The sequence below is a fragment of the Acomys minous genome, assembly GCF_964271855.1.
Source record: "Acomys minous genome assembly, chromosome: 6".
Lineage (NCBI taxonomy): Eukaryota > Metazoa > Chordata > Mammalia > Rodentia > Muridae > Acomys > Acomys minous.
In genome coordinates, this window is record NC_140487.1 from 98,630,330 (window position 1) to 98,656,882 (window position 26,553).

At 46.2% G+C, this 26,553-nt stretch overlaps 1 protein-coding gene across 1 annotated transcript; it reads left to right on the forward strand.

Moving 5' to 3' along the window:
- The first annotated feature begins 201 nt into the window (after nt 1–201).
- On the forward strand, nt 202–26,488 carry PPT1 (palmitoyl-protein thioesterase 1). Its single transcript, XM_084784896.1, has 9 exons — nt 202–357; nt 6,294–6,403; nt 6,726–6,853; nt 8,194–8,264; nt 16,286–16,388; nt 21,210–21,300; nt 21,814–21,912; nt 23,252–23,323; nt 24,957–26,488. The coding sequence occupies exons 1-9, from the start codon at nt 234–236 to the stop codon at nt 25,077–25,079; spliced, it is 921 nt and encodes a 306-aa protein (XP_084641022.1). The 5' UTR covers nt 202–233; the 3' UTR covers nt 25,080–26,488.
- Nucleotides 26,489–26,553: the final 65 nt, after the last annotated feature.

Genomic DNA, 26,553 nt, shown 5'->3' on the forward strand with positions numbered 1-26,553 from the left:
TAATACACAGCTGAAAGAGGAGACAAAATTCACTAGGGAAAATTGTCACCTAGGTGAGTTGGGTGTAAAATGAGAGCAGTGCATAAGACCAAGTAAAAGATGGACAGCAGATCCTGGTGGGTGAGAAACAAAAGATAAAAATCAGCCAACCCGGTGTTGTGGTCCGGAGGGAGGCGTGGTCACCGGGATTACTTTAGTTCGCGGCGCGCTCAGGCAGTCACGTGATTGCTAACATGGCGTCGCCCAGTTCCCGGCTGCTCCTGGCTGCTTTTCTGCTTCCCTGGTGTTGTGCCGCCTGGGCCCAGGAGCATCTGGATTCGCTTTCGCCGACACCGCTGGTGATCTGGCATGGGATGGGTGAGTGGGTGTGGAATGGGGCATCCTTTCCCCGAAGGGCAGAGCTGGAAGGTTCCACAGCACTCGTCTGATCCAAAGTTTTCCGATTTGAGGGAAGGGAGCCTGGTGTCTTTGGTGAGCGCTCAGGGAGAGCCGTGCACTGCTGGGGTTTATACTGTCTTTGTTAAAAATCCTAGTGGCGGTGGCATCAGCCAGCAGCATCTCAGTCATGCCAAGCTGGACCCTGCAGAACTGGGCAGCGCCCTCGGGCTTTTATTCACATTTGGATAGGGATCTACCAGGCACCTGCATGACCTTGAGTTATCATACAACACCTGTCACGCCTGAGCATGGAGCATACTGAATTTTTAACCCTTCTGGAAAGTACTTTCCAGTAGGGAAACATACTATAAAGAAATAAAGGAAGCATGTCAAATGGTGATGGGTGCAGTGGTGACAAACATAACACCTTGAAGAAGACAGAGCCTGAGGGGTGTGAGCTTGTGCTTGTAGAGAGAGCAAGGCTAGGACAGGATTCACCCAGACAGTGACAGCTGAGCAGACCTGAAGTGGATGTGTGCTTGAGGTAGGTAGCCTTATGTTCGTGAAGAATTGTTCTAAGCCTACTGTGGTCCCTCGTGCCTGAAGAGAGCCAGTGCAGGAAAGGTATTTCCCCAGCACGCAGGAGGCAGAGGCAGGAGGATCGCTGCAAGTTGGAGACCTGCCCCGATCTACATGGCAAGTTCCGGTCAGCCAGAGCTACATGGGAAGACTGGAGATGGGGGTAGGGGTAATTTTAGTTAATTATACTTAGGTTTAAATTATACATAAATAAAAATGAAAAGATCATTCTATTTGTGACACTAGGTGGTCACGCAGACACTTCTAGTGGTTTTACTGCAACAAAACCTGCGGTTAGCTCTGGGGAGAAGTTATCATTAGAGAGAAAGGGATTGAGGAGCAGAGGATTGCTCAGACTGCAGGGCATTCAGGCTGCTTGTCAACTGAGGCAATACCAGGCATTTTCTCTGGTTCTTTAGGAACCTGGATTTATTAGCCTGACGATTCCTTTTCTTATTTAAAAAAGAAAAAAAAAAAGTAAGGTTCAGCTCAATGGCCTCTTTGCCCTGGAGATTCCCTAATCGGTTTTCTCATTTTCTCCTGTGATAGGTGAAGAGGGATCAGGCCAGGCGCATTCCGGGGACTGTAGAGAGGGAGGACAGAATACATTGTACATGTCACAGAAACTGCAAGGGGACACTGCAGGCCTTCAACCCTACAGATGCCTGTGGCACAGAACTGTACGATGGATGACAGCTGTGTGCTAACATGCAGTGTGGGGGATTGGTGGAACTTTGACGTACTTGGGGGTGGCACCAAGGGATTAGATGGGGCTGGAGAAACTTAAGGGGACAGAGATGACACCACAAGTTTGGCTTAGACAATTAGAAAATGAAGTTGTTTTACCAAGATGGGATAGCTCAGAGGTGAGCACACTGGTGTGTGTGTGTGTGTGTGTGTGTGTGTGTGTGTGTGTGTGTGTGTTCAAAAAATTTTTAAGCAAACAGAGTAACACACACTGGAACTTGCCTCCTGCCTTAGGAAGCCGAAAGAGAACATCCTAGTTCCAGGCCAGCTGAGGTACATAGCCAGACCCTGTCTCAAAGCAAAACAAAAGAGAAGAGTTAAGGGTTTTCTGCTTTTGGACTTAATAAACCTGAAGGGTATGTTGTTATTATTTTTGGTGTGTTGCTTAGTTTTAATTTGAGGGCCATTTTTAAATTTTAATTTATTATTTTTTTATTTTATGTGCATTGATGTTTTGCTTGCATATAAGCCTGTATGAGGGTCTCAGATCTTGGAGTTACAGTTGTGAGCTGCCATGCGTGGCCTGGGAATTGAACACAGGTTCCCTGGAAGAGAAGTCAGGCCCCTTAACTGCTGAGCCATCTCTCCACTCCCCTTGAGGGTCACCTTTATTAAATTATCTTTATTATTGGGGCGGGCGGGCAGGGGTTGTGCCACCTGCACCAGTGCAGACCTGGCTTTTGGCGGAGACAACAAGATCTCATGTTAGCTGCAGGCTAGCTCAGAATTTGTATTTGTTGCCCAGACAAGAATGGTTTTGGACTTGTGATCTTCACCGCACCCCCGACCCTGGCAGTCCCCAAGCACTAGAGTTGTAGACGGGATCTTCCGTACGCCACGCTGCCGTTGAACCAAGTATGTCATGAAGAAAGGAACAGAAGCCTCTTGAGGGCAAGAGTGTTTTCTCCTCAACCTTCCCATCCGGTTGAAATGCGGTGATTCAAGTGCAGAGTGGAACAGGACGGCAGCCCACGTTTCTACTCAGTGGTCCATTTGCTTCCTGTTCTTAGCTCCGCTTATTTTCGGGAAAGGAAGCAATCTTGGGCCTAGGCTGAGGCTCTGAGCCCTGAGGCTCTCGCTCCTGAGGTTATACAAGTTGGAGATCAACCCTTTCCCAAAGCTTACAGCGGCTGTGTGGTTAAATCCTGTGAATTCTGGTCCCCCGGGTTACATACAGATTGTGGCACCATTCCTGGCTTCCCCCCCCCCCTTTTTTTTTTCTTTCTATTTGTTTTTGCTTTACAACAAGAACTCGTGCAGTTCAGACGAGCCACGAGCTTAGCTAAGAACTGAGGATGACCTTGAACTTGTGCCTTCAAAGTGCTGGGACCATGTGCACACTCCTTGTCTCGATGATACAGTCTTGGGGTCCTCCCCAGGGCCTGGTGCATGCTGGGCAAGCACTCTATCCGCTGGGCTACTTCTCCTACCCCACGTGGCCTTCTGAAGCTTGTTAGCACCTGATAAGCTAGATAACCCTCCAGTGAGCAAGGAGGGTTCTTTTATCTGTCACCATTGAGGTGCAGTTTGTACTTACATCAGGCTCACAGTTGTCAGTGCACAATTTGGTGTGACTGAGGCTGTTCCCAAGGTGCGAACATGACTGCTCTCTGGTTTCAGAACTTGTCAGCACCAGGGAAACCTCCGTATGAGGTAAACCATTGTTTCCTCCCCTCTCCTCTCACTCCTGATAACCTCCAGCCTATTTCCTATGCCCGCGAGGTTTCTTATTCTGACCATGGCGGGTAAAAGGTCTTTTGTGTTGGGTTGTTTTACGGAACTTGCTCTGAGGTTCGTCCAAGTTGTAGCATGTGTCAGCACTTCGTCTCTATTTGTGGGTGAATAGTGTTCCATTGTGTGGGTGTACCACCGGTTATTCGCGCATCCGTGGGCATTTGGCTTGTTTCCACCTTTCAGCCCATCCCAAAACAATACTACTATAGACACTTGTGTCGTAAGGTTTGGTCTGGATGCATGGCTTCATTTTCCTTGGATGTGTGGTAGCAGTGGACCTACTGGGCCATTTGATAACTACGGGCTTGTACAATGCTTTTAGCCATTGCTGTGCTTTTTCACGCTGGTATAGTCCCAACAAAGCAGGACAAGCGAGCCTATTGCTCCATGGCCTTACCAACACTTGTTTTCTAATTTTAAAAATGTTATTTATTTATTTATTTATTTATTTTGCCAGGTGTAGTGGCACATGCCCTGGCACTCAGGAGGCTGAAGCAGGCGAATCTCTTGTGAGTTTTGAGGCCAGCCTGGTCTGCAAAGAGAGTCGCAGAACAGCGAGGGCTGTTACTCAGAAAAACCCTGTCTCGGAATAAAACAAAACAAAACAAAAGCAAGAAAACAAAACAGCAACAGAAACAAAGTTGTTTGGGGTTCTTTTTGTTTTGTTTTGTTTTGTTTTTTTGTTTGCCAGATATAGTAGTACACATCTTTACTCCCAGCACTAGGGTGCTAGAGGTAGACAGATTATCTCTGTGTTTGAGGCCAGCCTGGTCTACGTGGGGGTTATATAGTAATACCCTGCCTCAGCCACAAGAAGTTATTTTTAAGCAGTCCAGGTGGGTATGAATTGACACTTCATTGCATTTTAACTTGGATTTTGTCAACAGGGATGCTATTGACTATTCCCTATCTTCTTAGAGAAATGTCTTTGCATCTTTTTCCTATTTATTTATTTATTTTAGTTTTTTGACACAGGGTTTCTCTGGGTAGCTCTGGCTGTTCTGAACTCACTTTGTAGACCAGGCTGGCTTCAAACTCTCAGATCCTCGTACCTCTGCCTCCCAAATGCTGGAATTAAAGGTGCACCTCCATGCCTACCTCTCGATTTATTTTTTTAAGGTGTGTGTGTGTGTGTGTGTGTGTGTGTGTGTGTGTTTGACAATATGTGTGTGTGCTTGACAACATATGTGTGTGTTGGATGTTTGTATGTGTGTTTGACAACATATGTCTGTGTTTGATGTGTGTATGTGTGTGTGACAACATGTGTGTATGTGCCCATGGAGACCAGAAGAGGGAGGGTCCTTGGAGCTAGAGTTACAGATGTTGTGAGATGCCCAACACTGGTTCTGAGAGCTGAATTTAGAAGCCCTGGGAGTGCTCTTAACTACAAATTCTTCTCTCTAGCCTCTTCATTTCTTTGATTTTAAAATTATTTATTTTTATTTTCGTGTAAATGTGTTTGCCTATGTGAGTGTATATGAAGTGCATGTAGGTGCCCAAGGAGGCCAGATAATGGCATCAGATTTCCTGGAGCTGGAGTTACATGCGGATGTGAGCCATCCAACATGAGTGCTGGGAACCAAATTTGAGTTCCATCTTTTTTTTTTTAATTAGTAAATGAATTTTGTTTGGGGATTAAGACAGAATTTCCAACAGATTCTGACGGAACCCCAAGCATGCTTCTGACATTTGTACTATATATATTTGTGCAAACAGTGTTTCAGTACTAATGATTACAAAACCAAAATATTGGTTAACTCCGAAGAACAGAGTTCTTCAAGGAAGTTCTGTGTGTTCATTATAAACTGTTCAGCTAGAACCAAATCATTTGTTTGTTTTTGTTTTAAAGAGAGTTTCTCTGTGTAGCACTGGCTGTCCTGGAACTGACTTCACTCTGTAGACTTGACTGCCAGGATCTCAGAGATCCGCCTTCCTCTGCCTCGTGAGTGCTGGGATTAAAGGCGTGTACCGCCACCACCCGGCACTCAGGAGGCAGAGGCAGGCAGATCTCTGAGTTCAAGACCAGCCTGCGAAGGTAGCTCCAAGTCAGCCAGCACTATATAGAGAAACCCTGTCTCGAAAAGCAAACAAAAAGACTAGAAAATCAAAGTATTTATTTACAGTACTGGGCACTGTGGATCTCTGTGTGTTCAAGGCCAGCCTAGTCTACAAAGCAAGTCCAGGACTACCAAGGCTACACAAAGAAACCTATCTCTAAAAACCAAAAAAAGAAAAAAAATGTGTGCCACCACTGTCTGGCTGCCCTCAGTTCTTTGGGTCTCACTTTGTAGGTTTGGCTAGATTGGAACTCAGCAAGTAGACCCCCCCCCCAAGCCTGGTCTCTCAAATTTACAGAGATCTGCCTGCCTTTGCCCCCTGCATGGTAGGTTTAGAGGGTGACCCACTATGCAGAGATAATTTTTGTATACCATGATTCGATTGTATACCTTAAATATGATCTATATATACCAAAGAATTATCTTATAAATTCCTTTATGACTCATCATCAGTAAGCGTTCGAGTTGTACACATACTTTATATTCCCATATAGCCAAGGCAGAATTTCTAAAGAAGGGTGCCTGGTGGGAAAAGCTGACGGAGGGCGCGCACCTTCAATCCCAGCACTCAGGAGGCAGAGACAGACAGATCTCTGAGTTCGAGGCCAGCCTGGTCCACGGAGTGAGTTCCAGGACCGCCAAGGCCTACACGGAGTGACTTCTCTCTCAAACAAAAACCTGATTCTCTATGCTGCCCTCTCACATACTGGATAGTGCCCTTTGAGACATAAAAAGGCGTTTTGTGTCTTTCAATAGTGTTTTAATCCATGAGTTTCCACCACTGTTTTTCTTGGCTAGGGGACAGCTGTTGCAACCCCGTGAGCATGGGTGCCATTAAAAAGATAGCAGAAAAGGAAATACCTGGGATTTATGTCCTGTCTCTGAAGATTGGAAAGAACATGATGGAGGTAAGGTGCCAAGCCCGGCAGGGCTGAGGGACAGCGCTATTTGAACACTTCACCTTGCATTTTTAGCAGCAAACCATAGTCCCCACTGGTTTGGCTTTATCTTATCTCAGGATGTAGGATTTTGTTCCACAGCCCAGGCTAGCCTAGAACTTGCTCTTCCCGCCTCGCCCTCGCAGGTGCTGGAACTGCAGGGTTGTCCCAGCATTGCTCAGCAACAGTCCAGCGGCTACAGTCGGGTATTGACTCATGTCGGTCCCTGTCTTAAGAAGGTGCTGTCTACATGCAGTTCCTCCTTTTCACCTCGCCACTGCTCCTTTTTTAGGAAATGGAGAACAGCTTCTTCTTGAATGTCAATCTCCAGATAAGCATGGTGTGTCAGATTCTGCAAAGGGATCCTAAGTTGCAGCAGGGGTACAATGCTATTGGCTTCTCCCAGGGAGGCCAGTTCCTGTAAGTACACATCTGTTCCATGGAAGTGATGGTTCTTTCATTCAGATGAATTGACTGTAAATATTGGGGATCTTCCCCTATCGCGTAGAAAGGAAGTCATTCTTCAAATGTCTCTGTACAAGAATCTTTGTGGAACTTAATTTCTCTTCTTTCTCAGTGTGTGTGTGTGTGTGTGTGTGTGTGTGCACTTGTGTGAGCATGTGTATAGAGGCCAAAAGTCAGTGTTAGGTATATTCCTTAACTACTTTCCACCTTCTTTTTTTAGGAAAAATTTAAATTTTTTTAAAATTATTAATTGTGTGTGTGTTGGGATATATGCACATGTGAGCGCAGTGCCCACAAAGGCCAGAGAGGGCATCAAATCACCTTAGGCTGGAGTTACAAGTTGTTGGGAGTGATCCAATGTAGGCGCTGAGAACCAAATCTGGGTCCTCTGTTAGAGCAGCAAACACTTTTTTTTAAAAGATTTATTATGTATACAGTGTTCTGTCTGCATGACAAAAGACACCATTAGATCACATTATAAATGGTTATGAGCCTCCATGTGGTTGCTGGAAATTGAACTCAGGACCTCTGGAAGAGCAGTCAGTGCTCTTAACCTCTGAGCTGTCTTTCCAACCCCAGCAAACACTCTTAACCACCGAGCCACCACTCTCCAGCTCTTATTTTAACTTAATTTTTGTTGTTGTTTTTGTCAGGGTTTCTGTTTAGCCCTGGTTGTTCTGGAACTCACTCTGTAGACCAGGCTGGCCTCAAACTCAGTGATCCACTTGCCTGTGCCTTGTGAGTGCTAGGATTAAAGGTGTACTCCACCACCACCTGGCTTAACTTACCAATTTTTAAACTACACGCACCCATGCATGCCTTGGTGTATGTGTGCAGGTCAAAAGACAGACAGCTCTGAGGAATCATTTCTCCCCTTCCACTATGTGGAGCCCAGGAATCAGCAAGTGCTTAACCCTCTCTGGATAACCTGTTGAGAAAAGACAGTTTCTCTGTGAACCTGGAGCTCAGTATTGATAGTTTATATGACCAGATTACCTCTGTGTCTGGCTTTTTTTTTTTTTTTACTGTTTTGTCTTTAAGGAGGAAGGAGCATGTGATCCAGGCTCAGTCCCTCATTCGTGCATGACAAGCACATCACTGACTGAGCCAATCTCCCCAGACTCTATGATTTATCTTCTGTGAAGTAAGACTTGTCTCCACCCTTAGGAGAAGAAAAGCCTGTGCTTCTGTGGTTTGAGGACCCATGATATATTAAGTAGCTTAACCTGTCAAGTGACTGTCGGTACACTCTAATCTGACTGTCAGAGCTAACAGCCCATCCTTCATTTCTCCAGGAGGGCAGTGGCCCAGAGATGCCCGACACCTCCCATGCTCAACCTGATCTCAGTTGGGGGACAACATCAAGGTAACCCCTTTATCCCTCTGCCTCTCTCCCTCTTTTCTAACCCATGTCCGACTGATGTTTTGTATTTCTTTTTTTCTTTCATTTTTTTTTCCTTCCTTCCTTCCTTCATTGCTTTCTTTCCCTTTCTCCTCCTCCTTTTTAGATAAGGTCTTGTTTGATTGTTAGTCTGCCACCAAACTGTTAGCAGTTCGCCTGCTTCAGCCACCCAGATGCTGAGGCCATAGGCATGAGCCACACCACAGCCAGTGCCTGTGTGTGTCTGTGTTTAACTTAATTACGTGTGTGTTGGGGCTGGAATGTGAGGTGTTAGGTTTCCTGGGATCCGTCCTGCATGGCTGCTGGGAACTGCTCTTAATCATCGAGCAACCTCTCCAGCCCTGACTTGCTGGTTTTTAAAAACATGTAGTAGCACTGGGTGATGTTGGCTTAAATCCTTAATCCCAGCACTCAGGAGGCAGAGGCAGATGGATCTATGTGAGTTCGAGGCCAGCCTGGTCTACAGATCAAGTTCCAGGACAGCCAGAGCTACACAGAGAAGCCATATCTCAAAAAAAAAAAAAGATGGAGGAAGGAGGAAGATATTGTTTTATGAAATTCTCTGTATTACCTGTAGGCCCGGCTAGCGATCAATTAAGACTTGTTATATTTTAAAATAGCCTTGGTTAACCTGGGGCAGGGCAGATATCAATCCTCTAAACTACCTCCCATTGAAAATCCCAAATACGGGCCGGGCGTGGTGGCGCACACCTTTAATCCCAGCACTCGGGAGGCAGAGGCAGGCGGATCGCTGTGAGTTCGAGGCCAGCCTGGTCTACAAAGTGAGTCCAGGACAGCCAAGGCTACACAGAAAAACCCTGTCTCAAAAAACCAAAAAAAGAAAAAAGAAAATCCCAAATACTTGCTAATGTTCTTCATCTGGGCCGGACTCTCCATCCACGCTGCCAGCCATGTGCTTCTCCTCCAGCTAACCCATGGCGGCCTTCCTCTCTTCCCTTCAGGTCTCTCTCCTTCTCCTAGTGGCAGTCTTTCTTCTTCCCAGAATTCCTCTCTCTCCTAGCCCCACCTATCTCCTGCTCTGCCCAGGTGGGATGGCTTTTTATTAAGCAAAATGTGGGTCAGACAACAAGCAGTAATTAGCATCAAAATACATCAGATTATCCCAACATCTCCCCCTTTTCTGTCTAAATAAAAAAATGCCATTTTTCATATACAGTAAGTACAATTATGAAAAATTATAAAAACCAATAGGTAACACTTACACACATAATTTTTTTTAATCAAAATGTATTTGGCAACCTTGTAGAAAATATCTATTCTATCTTGGTGAATCTAAAGTTTTGAACTTAAATCAACATCTATTAAAGCTCAAATCTGTCAACCTAAAAGTTTCTATCTAGACTTAAAAATATCTTTTTAATTTTAAACTTCATTTTAAAATTAACTATCTGGTCTTCAACCCCATCAGAGACTTCAGAAGGAATAAATTTAGCTACTGCATAAAAGGGAACCTGCAGGTTAGCAGCTTCCAAAATGAAAAAAATGACAGAGACAGTTTACTGCCTGAACAGACACCCAAAACTCTCTATAAGATTGGAGCATCATCTTCAACCTTCTGGCCCAGTATATCTGACAGATATATTTGTGAAGCAGGAACTATTGAGGACTTGCTTACCCTGTCTTGGCAGAGTCTGCCTGTCGACTCTGCCTGCATCCAAGCTTGCCCATTTTAGGCAGAACTCTGTCTGTGGGAGAAACAAGCACATTTTTGTGTGCTGTGGCTGTTTTGCCACACTCAAAGCCATCTCCACAAGGAGGCCCTTCAGTGGTCATCATCTTCTGTGTTAGGATGGGTACTGCCAGGAGTTAACCTGCCTTATTGTCAAAGAATCCTTAAAACAATAAAAATATTTTAAATGCCATATTCTGTCGGTCTCTGAGGTTTTTGAAGACCTTATCTATTTTACCACAAATATCTATAGAATTATCTGTTAAACCTAGCATGCATATTCCTCTACTTGACATGACCATGAGTTGATCAACAGTTGACTTGTATTACTTAACTTTCCTAAACAGTCTACAATAACACTATCAGACTGTTGGAAGTAAACTATGTATTAATTGAGCTGTATATGTACAACACCTCATACTAGAGTAAAAATATAATGTGTGAAGATAATATTAAATTTGAATTCTATTTCAGTGTATCAAAAGTAAACTTACTTTGTATCAATATACAAAATTCTATATTAATTAATTAAATTTAACCTTATTTGTAACAATTAAGGCCTCAAGTTGAGGAGTAGATTCAATAATCTACTTTTTGTCCTATCATCCCTACATATCCCTATACTCCCCTTTCTTTCTTTACAACCCCTATCTCTATACCTTTTAATGACAACATATATCTATAGCCCAAGAAAGCAGCCAAAAACCCACCCAACCCCCCTTAAGGGAAATGAGGCATCTTTCTCTTAAAGTTTCTTCAAGCTGATTAGGGGCAGAGAATATCTGTAGGGGGCCCAAATAAAAAAAATGGTTAAACAAGAGAGGAACAGTATTTCGTGGGCCAGTCTCTAAATGTTGAGAAATTCCAGGCTTAATATTAGTCCTGTGTGGGACAATCCAAAATGCTGGACCAATTTGGATCAGGAGTCTTCTTTGAAGCTGTGCTTCTCTGATGAGGAACAGCAACCGAAGCACTTGGGGCTGGAACATGAAGGATGCAGGATGTCAGCATCTCAGCATGCTGGAGGAATGACTCCTGTCAGGTCTGATCCAGCATCAGTGTACAGTTCTTTTATTCTGAAAACATATAATTTTTCACAAGCATTATACAGTCTTAAAACTATGTGTGTATTAGGTGTGCAGGATGCACATGTCTCAGCCAGTCTCAGAGCTGTTCCCATGTAATGGAATTAGCAATATAAGTTAACTGCTTGTTCTGCAGTTTGAATTCATGTAAACATAGACTTTCTTTTTTTTTTTTTTTGGTTTTTCGAGACAGGGTTTCTCTGTGTAGCCTTGGCTGTCCTGGACTCACTTTGTAGACCAGGCTGGCCTCGAACTTACAGCGATCCACCTGCCTCTGCCTCCCGAGTGCTGGGATTACAGGCATGCGCCACCACGCCCGGCAACATAGACTTTCTTAAGTTACCAGTCTCGTTTTTATTCAGGTCTGTTTCAAGTTTTCCTCTTTTAAAGACAAAAGATAATATCACCATTAACAATGAACATACAATTATCATCATGTTGGAATCAAAGCAAGATTGTATAGTTTTAAATGTCCTTTTTTAGGCTCTGTGGCGCTTGATGTATAAGCTAGGCCGCAACCTGTTTCCCGAGAAAATGTTTCTCATTTTAGAAACAAGCTGTGGTTGCCCTGAGCAGAAAAAAAAAAGGCATTAAGTTTTAAATAGACATCAGATGGATTCTCACTTTACCTTAGTGTTTATGTATACAGTAGGTATCTTGTACCTACGTAGGCAGCTTGCATGTTTGTTTCTCTTTTTAACCTTTCCTTGGCCCTTATCTTGACCAACAAAATATATTTCTTCTTCGGCTATAGATATCTTGTACCTGGCTTTTTACATTTGTTTTGGGTGGTTTTGCCTCACACCTTCTCCACATGGGAACCCTGTAGCTTCATGTCTGTCTCCCCCTTCAACCTATGTCTTTACCTTGACCAACAAAACATACTTAAAGCATTTTTTTATTACTTTTTAAAAAAAAACATAAATCTCATATTGATGCGTATCTATCCTTTAGATCAGTAAGCATATACAATCCATTGTTAAGAAAAAAGGAACATACCAAAAAAAATGTCACTTTAAATCCTAATACAACTTAATCTTATCAGTAGGGGGTTCAAGCCTGTGGAGGCCAGGTTGGAACTCAGGAGTTCCGCCTGGCTTTTGTCTCTATTGTGTTGGGATTAAGGGCTGGTGCCACCACCGCCCTTTATAACTATTTCATCTCAAATTTTTAGAAATCTCAGTAAAAAATCAAGCAAGGAACCCAGAGAAGTCTAAGCCTTGAGTCATTTGTGCCAATTTAGACTTCAGTTAGTGGAATCCTGCCCACCATTCCTTGGAATTTATTTACTGCTATCTCTCTGTGGCAGACCTTTCCCAGAAAAACCCTGACAAACACCTTGCAGCTAAGGAGCTTAGAATTTCAGCTGTTGCCAACTTTATGGAGAAGAGTTCAGTCCCTTCTCCTTTTCTAGTTGTTAGTAACTTAGTCTCCCATTTCTCTCTGCCTTTCTCCCTGAACTTTTTTAGAGAGGGTAAGGAGAAGTGTGACCATGACTAAGCTCATTGCAAACAAATTCATAAACACCAAAAGAGAGCCAAAAAAGATCCAGGAGCTTCCTCTCATGGCGCCTTGGAAAGGGACCATCATAGTTTTAATTTTATTATTTTTCTAGGCAGTTAACTCTATTCCTCAGGCTAGTTTAGAAGACTGTCAGTCTCTTAAGTCCGCCTCTCCAACTGGCCACGTGTATGTAGCCATCTTTGCTATGGCTCTTGGATGCTCTCTGCGAGCTATTAACCCTTTTTAGACTATGACAACATGATTTTTAAGAGTGCGGATACCTGCCCCCACATTGGGCGCCACTTTTTGTTTTATAAAATTATCTATATTACCTGTAGGCCCAGCTAGCGATCAATTAAGAGGAAGAGGAGAAGAAAGAAAGAAAGAAGGAGAGAGAGAGAGAAAGAAGGAAAGAAAGAAAGAAAACAAAAAACATGTAGTAGTTTGATCTGTACACTGTCAATCACCCTTGTCAAATCCCATTTCTGCACAGTATAGCAAAGTAGCCACCACTGAAAGATCCCCAAAGGGAGACCCTCACTCAAGCCTCGGGATGGCGCGCACCCAAAGACTCACAAACGACCGTCTTGCTGTAAACACATGAGGCAGTTTATTGGCGGAGCTCCGGGTCGACACGTATCTCACGCAGGAGACAGAGGGGTTGACCCAGAAGCCCAGGGGTTAGGGGTTTATATGGGCAAGGGTCGGGGGGAGTGGGAAGTTTTGGCGCGGCCACACACGGTTGGTTGTTTCAAACATTTGAACATCAGCAAATTGCATAGGCAGATCTGGGGTAAGCTCAGACTTAATCACATGGGTACAGTCCTTGGTTCCTGTCTTTCTTGGAACCCGAGGGTAGATGTTTATCTGAGCTAACGACACCTCTGGAACATTGTGTGCGGGCCTCAAGGGGGGGATTAAGCAGACATCATAAGATCGGATGAGGGGTCTTGGCTCATTACTCACTCGACCATGTCCGGTACCTGTTTCTCTCAGGAATTTGTCCTTGTGTATTCTCCCTATCTTTTATGGCCAGCCGGTCCCTGGAACACTCAGTAGGCCTTTGTCTCCTATCTCCGCATTCTTTGTGATTTATCATCTGGGACCTTGGGCTAGCAGACCTGTCGACCTGCACTTATGAGTTAGAGAGCTCTGCTGTTCTGGTTGCTTTAATGTTAATTAAAAATTTCCCTTTCACCACCAATATGGAAGTAGGAAGTTTCTCTGGATTACAAAGCTCTGTAGTACATGTGAATCGTTGCTAGCCATCCTCTCTACTTAGCTCATAAGATTTCATAGAGTTGGGCTGGAGAGATGGCTCAGAGGTTAAGAACACTGTCTGTTCTTCCAAAGGTCCTGAGTTCAGTTCCCAGTAGCCACATGGTGGCTCACAACCACCTATAATGAGATCTGGTGCCCTCTTCTGGCGAGCAGGCACACATGCGGGCAGAACACTGTATACGTGATAAATAAATAAGTCTTTTTAAAAAAGGCTTTTATAGAGTTAAGAGTTCCATCTGATTGACAGTGGTTGAAGAGTTGATAAAATACATTGGGCTGTGCGTGTAGCTTGGTGGTAATTCATTTGTCCAGCATGTGCAAGGTCCTGGGTTCCAAATACAATGGAATCCCTGTTCTCTGTCATCTGTGCTGTGCAGTCGACATTAGGCTTAGGCAAAAACCAGTATGTAAGCCTTTTGTTCTGTCCTTTAGCACTACTTCGACAGAGTACCTATTTGAGGGAAAACATGTGCTATATGTCATTGTGAACACATTTGACAACAAAAACTAAGTTACTTTATTTACTTAGTTTGATTTTTTTTTTTTTTTTTTTTTTTGAGACAGGGTTTCTCTACATAGCCTTCCCTGGCTGTCCTAGAACTTGCTCTGTAGCCCAGGCTGGCCTCAAACTCACAGAACTCCACCTGCTTCTGCCTCTCAAGTGCTGGGATTAAAGGTGTGTGCCACCACTGCTCAGCAATTTATTTTTTTTAATACTTTATTTCCTACTTATGTGGGGGTTTTTTGTTGTTTGGTTTTTTTGTTTGTTTGTTTGTTTTTTCGAGACAGGGTTTCTCTGTGTATGCCTGGCTGTCCTGGACTCACTTTGTAGACCAGGCTGGCCTTGAACTCACATCGATCCGCCTACCTCTGCCTCCCAAGTGCTGGGATTAAAGGCGTGCGCCACCACGCCCGGCCTATTTATGTGTTATATTCACATCATTTTCACTCCTCCCCTCCCCCCTTCAACTCCTATATTCATGACCTCTTATTTATTTATTATTGGTGTGTGTGTGTGTGTGTGTGTGTGTGTGTGCGTGTGTGTGTGTGTGTGTGTGTGTGTGTGTGTATTTGCTGAGTCCATTTAGTGTTGCTCATATGTACATGACCACTTGGGGTTGGATAACCTACCAGGTCTTATCCCTGAGTACAGATTCTCCCACTCTCGACTATCATTAATTGCCTCTGGTCCTTCATTTTTAGAGGTGGGGCCCTGTGAAGTTTCCCCCACCTGCGCTGGGGATGTCACCTGGTGGTGTCATTATAAGGTCTTCTTTAGGCGACCATATTGTTGAGAGTTCATATGTGTAGTGACCGTTTCACATATAGAAGACACAGTCTCAAGTGTAGCCATGCTAGGCTTCGGCCTCTTCTTCCAGCATGTTCCCTGAGCCTTGGGAGTGTGTCGTGTTGTAGATGGATCAGTTGCGCTGGGCACCTCACAATCAACTGTTCTCTGCGTTTTAACCAGTTGTGGATTTCTGTAGTAGTCTCCATCTGTGCCGTAGAGATGCCTCTGTGATGAGGGCTGAGAGGTACACTTGACAGGAGAAGCAGGTGCTCAAGTCGCAGGGCTGGAGCGAGGCCTGGGAGTGTGGTGATAGCTAGATCTCAGGCTCTCGCTCTCTCCTTCCCCCTCCCCCTCCCTCCCTTCCTCCCCCTCCTCCCCCCCTTCCTCTGTCTCTCCGTGTGTGTGTATGTGTGTGTGTGTGTGTGTGTGTGTTGCTGTGGATAAACCCCACAGTCTGCAAGAACTCTGCCACAGAACTGTACCCCAGCTCACTTTTGGCCTTCTGAATCCCTGAGTTCCATGTCTGTGGATTCAAAGATCCCAAAACTATTCTGGGAAAAGCCATGGTGTTTGTGTGCCTAGAATCCCAGCGTTTAGGGAGAGGGGCAAGAGGTCAGAGAGTGAGGTCAGCCTGGGCTACGTTAGACGGACGCTACCCTGTCTTCATAAAAAGAAAGGGAAAAGGAACAGAGTGTCGAGAGAGGGCAGGGGAAACTATTCAAGAAACAAGTGAATTTCCTGACCATTCGCCCTCCCTAAACAACACAGTGTGATGACAGTCCATGGGACATTTGCACCCGTATTAGGTGTCAAAAGTAATTTCCACAGGACTTAAAGGAAGGGGAAGAGCATGGATAAAAGTATGGCTTGGGAGGGGAATGGGGTCTGGGGGCCCCGTGACTTCCCCAGAAAGAGGACAGGGCAACCATGTGCTGTATGTAGCAGCCACACAAGGGTGGAACTGGGGCAGAGGCCCCTGGTGGGAGGAGCTGGGAGGGAGGGGAACAGAGGAAAACTGGCTGCTGTTAGTTCTCAGTACTTGGACTTTTTTTTTTCTTTTCTTTTCTTTTTTTCAGTTCTCACAGTACCTGGTACAGTGGGCACTCAATATATGGTTGTCTTTTTGCCTATACAGGAGTCTATGGATTCCCTAGATGCCCAGGAGTGAGTTCTCACTTCTGTGACTTCATCAGGAAAACACTCAACGGTGCTGCTTACACCAAAGCTGTGCAAGAACAGTGAGTATGGGCCGGGCGTGGTGGCGCACGCCTTTAATCCCAGCACTCGGGAGACAGAGGCAGGCGGATCGCTGTGAGTTCCGAGGCCAGCCTGGTCTACAAAGTGAGTCCAGGACAGCCAAGACTACACAGAGAAACCCTGTTTAAAAACAAAAACAAAAACAAAAAAAGAACAGTGAGTGCAGCCAGCTGTGAGGCCCAGACTGTGGGAGTGCCCTGCTCAGTGCATGCTCAGTGATCCCAGCAGTAGTGGCTGGTGATATCACAGCTGTTGCTAACTCTGGTCTCTGGGGATCCTACATCCTCTGGGAGCACTGCCTGCACAGGGTGCACAGGCATACATACATGCAGGTAAAAAACACACATGCTTAAAAATAAAAAACCTTGGGGCTGAAGAGATGGCTCAGCAGTTAAGAGGTTGCTCTTCCAGAAGGCCAGGGTTCAAATCCCAGCACCCAAATTCATAACTGTCTATAACTCCAGTTCCAGGGGATTTGGCACCTTTACATAGACATACATGTAGGCAAAACACCAGTGCACATATGATGAAGTTTTAAAATAAATAAATGAATGAATCTTTTAAAAACAAAAACAAAAACAAAATCAGGCCTGATGAAGTGGTAAACTGGACAGAAGAACCGAGGCAGGAGGATCTCTGTGAGTTTGAGGCCAGCCTGGTCTACAGAGCAAGTTCCAGGACAGCCAAGGCTACCCAGAGAAACCCTGTCTCAAAAAAAAAACAACAACAAAAAACAAAAACAACAACAACAAAAAAAAGTTACGACGTCCAAGGCACTGCAGTGCGTGAGCCTCCAGGCTGAAAGGGCTTACTGAGTACTGTGTCAAAGACAGAAAAAAAAAACCAAAGCCACGTTGCCATACATTCCTATGAAATTTCACAGCACCATGCATGAGGAAACGATCCCAACCAGAGTGGATCTGGGGGCAGCATGCTCGCCTATAGCACTGCAGCTACCCAGAAGGCATCGGTGCAGAGCCTTGTCATCTGAGAGAAGACTGCAGCTAACCTCAACTCCTGTATCCCTGTACCAAGGAATGACCCACTGTGAAGGGAAATGGACTTACCACCTTCAGGGAAGGGAGGTGGGGGTTGTTGGAGAGCCCTCATGGTGTCATCAGCTAGCTGTGTGGCCCTGGGCACCTTGAGCCTCTGACGTGGAGTTAGTAGCATGCCTTACTGGAGAGTCATTTTTTAAGTAAGTTGAGTATTAGCTATTTAGCGCAGCCTGCATTCCCATTGAGTAAAAGGTCTGGGCTGTTACCACAGCCGGGCTGTGTTTCAAACATTCAGCTTTCTCTTTCCCTTCCTAGTGTTGACATTTTGTTTGTTTTCTCCTTTACTTGCAGTTGTGAAGTCTTTCATTCATAACTTCACCAAATATTGAAATTGTTACTGTTTTCCCAGGCCTGGTGGCGGGCTTCATAGATACCATGGGATGGAAGCCAGTTGGGCAGCTTGGTCTCATGCTAGTGGGAGAGGGGGAAACAGGCACCTCAGATGGAATCTGCTAAGATGCGGGCGTGCAAGTGATGGTACTGGGTACCTTTGATCTGGGTATAAAGGAGGAGATGGAAGGGACATGGGAGAAGCCAAGAAAAGGATGGCCGGTACAAAGGCAGGACAAGTCAACCTTCTTCTGGGCTGGTGTGACTTTAGTGATAGGTGTGAGAACTGAAGAAACAAGTTAGGGCTTTAACCATGTAAAGGCGTAGCCAGGGAAGGAGCGCTGAGAAATGCTGTTCTCTCTGTATCCGCATTCAAAGCTGTCAGGGTTTTAAGCTGAAGACTCAAGTGCCTTGTTTACGTTTTTTTTAGAAGACCTTGTGGAAAGTGGATTCTGAGAGGGCTAGAATTAAAACAAGAGACTGCTCAGGGTCCTGTGGCAGTGGTCTAGGTGAGAGACAGTGGTGGCTGAGACACTAAGGTGGTGACAGTTAGATGGAAGGCTTGAAGGGTGTTGTATCCACACTGTCCATGAGTTAGGCCTGTGAGCCAACACAGCACTAACAACACAGTCTCCCCGGGGGCCGTGCATCCTGAATTCTCAACAGCTGTAGCGCAGACTAACTTATAGGCCTCCGCCTAATTTCCGGAAGGTTGTTTGCTTTTTCTTTTTAAAGGTATATGGGCAAAGCCTCGTTTGCACAGATGGCCGATTATAAGCAAGCAGTCCATACAGAATAGCGGGAGAGGGTGGTAAGACCAACAGAGGCATCCTGGGGCCTGGGGGGGGGGGCCTGGATGTGCAAACAGGAGGACCTGGGCTCAGATTGCCAGGACCTACATAAAAAGCGAGGCACAATGGCATGCATCTGCAACCCCAGCCCTGAGCATCAGAGACAAGTGGATTCTGGGAACTCACTGTCCAGCCAGCTTGTCACCCTGTCTCAAAGAAAGAATATGGTGCAGAGAGATAGAGGAGGAGGACGCCCAATGTCAACTCCACAAGAATGGGACCATCCACACATGAACACACGCATGTAGCCCCACATACAGACTGAAATAAGTTAGTGGATAACCTTTTGTTTCCCAGGGCCTCAATGAGCATGGTGGCTGACACCTGTAATGCTGGAAGAGCTCAGGTGGGTGAGACAAGAGGATTGCTGCGAGTGTGAGGGCCTCATTGGCTACATAGTAAGGACCAGGCAGCTAGAGTTCCATAGCAAGACCTTCCCTGACAAAAAAACAAACCAGAAGAGTCAAGTGTGGTAGTACATGTCTATAATCCTAACGTTGGGGATACAGGGGCCAGGAAGAGTGTCCATTTGAGTCTATCCTGGGCTACAGAGTGAAACTCTTGTCTCAAAACACCAAAGTGACTTACCTTAACTACCGTGGTTTAACTTAGATTAGCCTTTTCCAATCTATCCCTCAGGGTACAAGTTGATAGTGAGAGTGCACATTGGTTCTTCTGTCTGCTTCATGAACCTCCTCCTCCCAGGGCCCTGCCCTTCCGCCCATCCTCAGGCCTCCTCTGAGCTGTACCACCTACATCCCTCCTCTTCCTCCTCCTCCCAGGCCCCTGCCTTTCGGCCCATCCTCAGGCCTCCTCTGGGCTGTACCACCTACATCCCTCCTCCTCCCCCTCCTCTCCATCCTCCCCTTCCTCCTCCTCCTCCCAGGCCCCTGCTCTTTCTCTGCCTCCTCTGAGCTGTACCACCTACATCCCTCTTCCTCCCCCTCCTCTCCATCCTCCCCTTCCTCCTCCTCCTCCCCCTCCTCTCCCTCCTCCCCCTCCTCCTCCCAGGCCCCTGCACTTTCTCTGCCCATCCTCAGGCCTCCTCTGGGCTGTACCACTTACATCAAGCTCCTTACAGTGAAATGTTCTTCACATCTTCCTGCCATCTCTCCTCTTAGCTGGACTCTTTGATGGCAAAAGCTTAATGGTGATGGTTGTCCTCGTGCTCACGCTTAGTCAGCATCCTCCTGAAGTCCTGAGTCACCAGGAAACTGGTTTGACTGGGTCAAAGACCTTCCTCATCATCCCTTTCCATTGTGTGGCTGATTCAGGATCATTCACCTTGGGGAACTGTGTGGGTGTTTTTACCCACCCACCCCTGACACTGTGGGCCCCACCCGCAGAGTCCTCACCGCTCCAGCCTCCCTTCACCTTACATCCCTATCACAGGCTCCAGCATAGCTTGTCTCACATCCTGTACGAGCGAGCCCATGTCATTTAGCAAACCCCTATAGAGAGCATCTGCTGTCCGTCAAAGGGCTTACAGTCCTACAGGGAGAATACAGTAAGCAGCAATACTAAAGCCTTGACAAGATCGGTGCTGATGGCGGTGTTCTATAAATATTCAGTCTGCTGAGCTATTTATCTATTTTTTCAGTGCTGAGGATCAAACCCAGAGTCATGTGCAAGTCAGACAAATACTGTTATCTGTGGCCTAACCTCTTAAGCCCTGAATTCTTCCTTTATTTACATGTTAGATATTTTTATCCTATGTTTGGGTCTTTATCTGTATGTATGTATGTATGTATGTACGTATGTATGTATGTACACCACATGCATGCCCAGTGCCCAGGGAGGCCAGAAGGTGGCACGGGATCCCTAGGACCTGGAGTTGTGAGCCTGGTAGCTCATGTGGGTAAGATGAATCAACCCAGGTCTTCTGGAAGAGTACTTAACCACTGAGTCATTTCTTTAGCTCCTCGCCCTGAGTTTTGAAGTATCAGTAAAATTAAACTTTTTAGAACTTCCAAACACAGGGTTTTTGTTTTTTTTGGGGGGGGGGAACAGTGTCTCTGGTTGGCCAAGGCTGACCTCAAATTTACTATGTAGCTAAAGATAACCTTAAGCTTCAGAACCCTGTGCCTCTACCTACCTCCTGAGTGCTGGTATTGCAGGTGGGTACTACCACATCTGGCGCCAAATACATTTATAAACAGATTAGAGTGTCATTCTGATTACTGGTAGTCACACCGAGCTGGCTAAATCTCCATTCCAGTCTGAGGAAGATGAGGAGAGGAACAACAAAGGAGCGGAAGGGGCAAAGGCAGCTGCGTCTTACCAGACGAATAGGAAGCCGAGGGAGGGGGGTGAGGCTGTAAGAAGGGGCAGCCTGGATGGACCACTGTGATTAGAAGGACGCCGCATATTGACGGATCTCGTCCCCAAGTCTTGGCCTTTTCTGTAGCTGCCAAATGGCGGCTGTTTCATCGGCAGGTCTAAGAAGTATTCCCTGTTAGAAGGCAAGGCCTGGGACTCGGGGCTTTGGCCTAGGAAGCGGGGCGTGCTCCGGGCATGCTGACTGAGAAGCGCCTAGTCACCTTCATCCTTTTTTCTCCCTCAGCCTGGTGCAAGCACAGTACTGGCATGACCCCGTCAAGGAAGATGTCTACCGCAACTACAGCACCTTCTTGGCTGACATAAATCAAGAGAGAGTAAGCGCCCAAGCACACTCCCATGCTTAGGCATTCTCTTCTGGCCATCAGAAAGAAAATAAGCAGTGACCATTTATGGACGATACCCTGTGCATAAGCCAGGAGCCACAGGGTTTGTTTGTGAGAGGCAGTGCTCATGAGTTTCAGTTCCTTTTTTACGGTAGCTGAGCTGGGTCTCCTCCTCCCTGAAGCCCTCCCGTCCTTCAGGTTAAAACAGCAGGAGGAGGTTATACAGTCAGTGGCCCGCTGGGCAAAGTAGAAATTCACAGCTGGCGTCTACACAAAGGAGGCCTCCCTGGCGGGGCCTTTCAGGGCAGGTTTCCTCAAAAGAGACTCTGGGAAGGCCAGGGACTGTGCGGAGGCGCGAGCATGGGTTTGGGACATTCCGGGAGAATCCAGCCTGCGGTTGACTGCACGTCAGTCAGATGGGTTTCTGAGGGAAGGCTGAAGATAGAATCCCCCTGCCGGAACGTGGTAGCAGTGACCCTGCAGCACTGTCCCCTCTTCTTTCAGAGTGTCAATGAGTCCTACAGGAAAAACCTGATGGCCCTCAAGAAGTTTGTGATGTTGAAATTCCTTAACGATACCATCGTGGACCCTGTAGAGAGTCAGGTGAGACGCATGGCCACAGAGTGCCAAGAGATGGCGGGATGGTCACCAACAGTACTGACTGGTGCTGCTTTCTGGGCAAAACCTGTCCTTACCACCAGCCTTCACCTGCGTGTCTATTTATGGGACACCAAATCAGCTGCGGTCCCCTAGCTGCACCCAGAGTTTTATGAAAAGTATGTGGTTACATTCTGGGGGGTGGGGAGAGGGGGCGGAGGTTTACAGTTTTAATGTGTTTCTCAAAGGGACCTGTGACCCAGACAGGTGCAGACTCGCTAACCCCATCTCTAACCCCGGAGCTTGATGTCCAAGTCCGCCTTGACTCAGAATGACCAACCTCTGCAGCTCTGCCACCCGTACTTAGTACTTGAACTGTCCCAAGCTAGTTCGTAGGCGTCTGTCTCACATGCCTTCTCTCTCAAGGGCATCTCCCTGCCTTCTCCGCCTAACTACCCCTGTCCCTTCGTCATGGCCAAATACAATAATGTCACTCCTCTAGGACACCATGCCTACTCCCAGGTTTTGGCTCCTCCTTTTAAAGGGGCCCTCATTCTGCGGCTCCAGCTGGTCTCAAACTCCCAGCGACTCTTCCCCCCTCGTCCTCTTGAGTGCTCCAATTGGCAGGTGTGAGCAACCGACTGCTGCTTCCGCTTTTGAAGTCACCAAGCTCAGCTGAACCTCTGCTCACAGTCAGATGGCAGGGGAGGAGGGGAAGGCAGCCTAGGGGCCAAATCTCACTGTATTTTTGAGTGGCCTGTGAGCTCGGAGTTTATATATATATATATATATATATATATATATATATATATATATATATATATATATATATATATATAAAAACAGAGGGGGAAAGCTAAACTATTGTATGCTATGAAAACTGTATGAAAGCCAAATCTCCATATCTACAGAAGCATTTCGTTAGAAGACCCCTACTTCCTCTTCACACTCTGTTGCTCCTTTTGTGTCGTGCGATGGCAAGCAAGTAGCCAACCACGTGATTCTGTATCTGGCCTTTACAGAAGTCCACTGACCCGGAGCTAAACAGTGAATTGGTTCTCTGCCTGCCAGACTGGCAGCTTCTTAAAAAAAAGGGGGGGGTGGCTGGTATGTTCATCCTTGAATGACTGCGGACAGCACAGTGACTTTCAGGGTTGATGCAGTTAAGGAAGGAAGCAGAGGTGACGGGGAAATGGAAAACTTCAAGAAGCCTAGCCTCATCATCCCTCAGGATACATTACAATGGTCATTGGCTGGCAGTTTCAGGTTCTAGCCAGCCTCAAAAGATTTCTGAAAGTGTGCTGCACAGGTGACCTGACCCACAATTCTTCCTTCTCTCCTGCAGTGGTTTGGATTTTACAGAAGTGGCCAAGCTGAGGAAATCAATCCCCTCCAGAAGACCACTCTATACAAAGAGGTGAGGGGGGGGGCGGGGTTTACACGTGCTTCGGGAGGTTAACGCTGTTTCTGTCCATCCCGGGTTCCGTTGGGGCTAGAGCCCCCAGAGCTCACGAGCCACCTAACTTAGGTCACCGTAGGCTGTTTCACACTCACTTCCTGGTTTGTGGAAGACCTTTGGCTCATGGTTCTCAAACACAAAAAGAGAAATATCATCTCTAAGGTTTTACTTTTGAAGAAAAGGTTTGGAACCGGCTTCCTTTGTAGAATTAATTAGTTTACTGCAAATCCCAGAAGCCTCTAAGGAAATGCAGACATGGGTGAGGTGTTGGGCTATGACAACCATAAACGGAGGCGTGGACTTTGCTGGTCGGAGGGTACACCTCAGCGGCAGTCCGTGTGCTCGACATACATGACGACTTTTGGGGTTGTTCCCTAGCACCAAGAATAAACATATCAGGCAGTGACAAGGCAACTTCTACTGCAAGGGCTGAACTGGGGCTGCTGTGGCTTCTGTTTGGCAACAGGTCCTGTTTCTCAAGCAGAAATTGCAGTGTCACCACATCCAGCCACTGCTCACCACAGACTAAAGAACTGATGCCGAAGATGGACTCACAAATGCCCAGGCACCACATCTGAACCATCTTTCACTACCGTTTCCCCCCCCCACACAATTCCAGAGACACTTTTTCCTCTGCTTCTCTAATATGCATGGTGTCCCGGTTTGGCTGAGGTAGAAATACAGGGAAGCTAAGGTTCTGGTAGCTTTGGAAATTACAGCCAAGGCCTTCCTTGTCATGAAACTCAAACCCAGGGCAAACAAGCAGTAGCACTGCTCTACCCTTCTAGATCGTCTCTTCCCATCAAGAGACTGACACCCCGGCTATTGGGGATGACACTGTTACTGCAAGATACTAGCGTGGCCCAAGTTCACTGCCCTAGGAATTAGACATGTTGCATCTTAAAGTATTATGTGGCTAATTTTCTCTTCTTTCTTTGGCTCAGCCCCATTTCACTATGATGTTCCGTACCAGTTTTACCTGTGGCTCGCCCAGCTACTTTCCAGAAAGCTGACTATAGGCACTGAGGTGCAGCTCAGGGCAGGCCCGGGTTTACTTCTAGCATCTTGCAGGGAATGCGGCAAAACAATCTCAGTTGTTTTTTGTTGTTGTTGTTGTTTGTTTGTTTGTTAAAGACAGCGAACATCCTCTATGTAGCCCTGACTGTCCTGCAACTCTGTATAAACCTGGCTATCCTTGAACTTAGAGATCCACCTCTACCTCCCAAATGTTGGTATTAAAGGGATGCGCCACTATGTTGACACCCTACACATGTATTTTTAATGCTTAGAAGCAAACTGAAGGAACCAGGCATGGTAGTACGTGCTTTTATAATCTCGGCACTCAGGAGGCTGAGGCAGTATTGCTGCAAGTTCGAGGCCAGCTAGGGCTACAAAGCAAGGCCCTGTCTCAAAACAAAGATCTAAAAGGAAGTATCTTTTTCTTTTCACCTCAACAATATGCCCCTCTATATTGCTTTATCTTGTATATTCAAAGTGTATCCTGAGACTAAATGTTGTTAACATTCTGTATTAATCTAAAGCCTTTCATTAAGCCTCTTGGGTTCATTGTAGCCTCTCTCTCTCTCTACAGGACCACCTGGGACTAAAGCAAATGGACAAAGCAGGGAAGCTAGTGTTCCTGGCGAAGGAAGGAGACCACCTTGTAATGTCTAGCACATGGTTTATCGACCACCTCATACCCTTCCTGAAGTGAAGCCCTGGCCCTCTGCAGCCAAGTTCAGGAAACCACAGCTCTTCCAAGCCACGCAGGCAGTTCTTTGTGCCCAACCCTGACCTCTGGTCTAGCTTACAACCAGTCCTCTCCTGTTATCAGCTACCATGCACTACTTGGAAAGATCTGCTGCGATCTGAGGCTTATCCTTTGCCGCCTCCTATCCTCATATGGTGTTGAATTCAAGTTTAATTAGCTAATTACCGTGGAGATTGCTTTACAACCTTGTGATGTGGTCAACCCCTTTTCTTAAAAAAGGAGTCTGGGGCTGGAGAGCCGGCTCAGCCACTAAAGGCTAGGCTCACCACCAACAATAGAAGGGAGTCTGTTGTTTCAGATCAGTAATTTGTGCCCAAAGGAGATGGAAGAAAGTGAAGCAGGGATGCCAGCTCTGGGGGCAGAAACCATACAGATTTGGAGCAGATGAAAGCCTGGTGGTACTCAGTCCTGAGCTGTTCACACCAGCACTTTCGTGCTGACACAGCATATGTGCATGAAGTGTGTACAGCATGTTTTAAGGCTGTGTTCCCATTTAAGCGCTGCCCTCTAGTGGCACCTAGCAGTCACACCACAAGCCTACCATCACGCTCCACAGCACTCACCTTGTATCCTTCATCCTCAGTAGACACAAAAGGAGGGAACAGTCCCGGAGAGTTATTTAAGAGAAGTGCACTTTTTCTTCTTCATCTTTTTTTGAGATCACTCACTTTGTAGCCCTAGCTGGCCTGGAACTCACTACGTAGAACAAACTGGCCTTGAACTCGCAGATCACCTGCCTCTGCCTTCTGAGTACAGGGGCTAAAGGTTCACCACCACACCCCACAGCAAACTGTCTTATATGCCGTGAAAAAGTGGGGGGCGGAGAGGTGAACCCCAGGTGGCTGTTCTTATCATTCCACTCTTGGCTAACTGCCCTTAGTGTTACAAGAGACACAAATGTCACTCATATTACAAAGACTGAGAAGATGGGCTTTTACACTTCCTCCCTAACTCCCATTTGCCAGCACGAGAGCTGCTGATGTGGTTCAAGATAATGGTTAGAAAACACTGTAGACTTCCTGCAGACCAACCCACATTTAAAAACTGATGGTGACTCTAATGGTTAAAGAAAAACACCACTGACCCACCGTTCCCTACAGTACTTGAGCGTGGGCCCTTTAACACTCAGGCTGAAAAGACAACAGCCCTTTCTGGATGGTTCCTATAGAGCACTAGTTTGGTGAAATGATTGTTTTCATGAAAGCACACCCTATTAGCACTGCAGAATGCACCCACTGCCATTTTTCCTTTTTTCTTTCTCAAATCTATTCTTCAAATAAGATGAGGGTTAGGGCAGGAAGCGGGAGGGTATGAAAAGAGTTGTCAAAAATGAAATAAAGTGTTATTTCTTACCACTGGTGTCATTTTCAGTATTTTTTAAAAACATCAGTAAAGCAAACATCAGATGAATAGCTGA

What these genes read in the sequence shown, in the direction of transcription:
- PPT1 (XM_084784896.1), top strand. Translation starts at nt 234, where the DNA reads ATGGCGTCGCCCAGTTCCCGGCTGCTCCTGGCTGCTTTTCTGCTTCCC. An exon ending in TTGGAAAGAACATGATGGAG is followed by an intron (nt 6,404 to 6,725) that starts GTAAGGTGCCAA and finishes CTCCTTTTTTAG; the next exon opens with GAAATGGAGAACAGCTTCTT. An exon ending in CTGACATAAATCAAGAGAGA is followed by an intron (nt 21,301 to 21,813) that starts GTAAGCGCCCAA and finishes CTCTTCTTTCAG; the next exon opens with AGTGTCAATGAGTCCTACAG.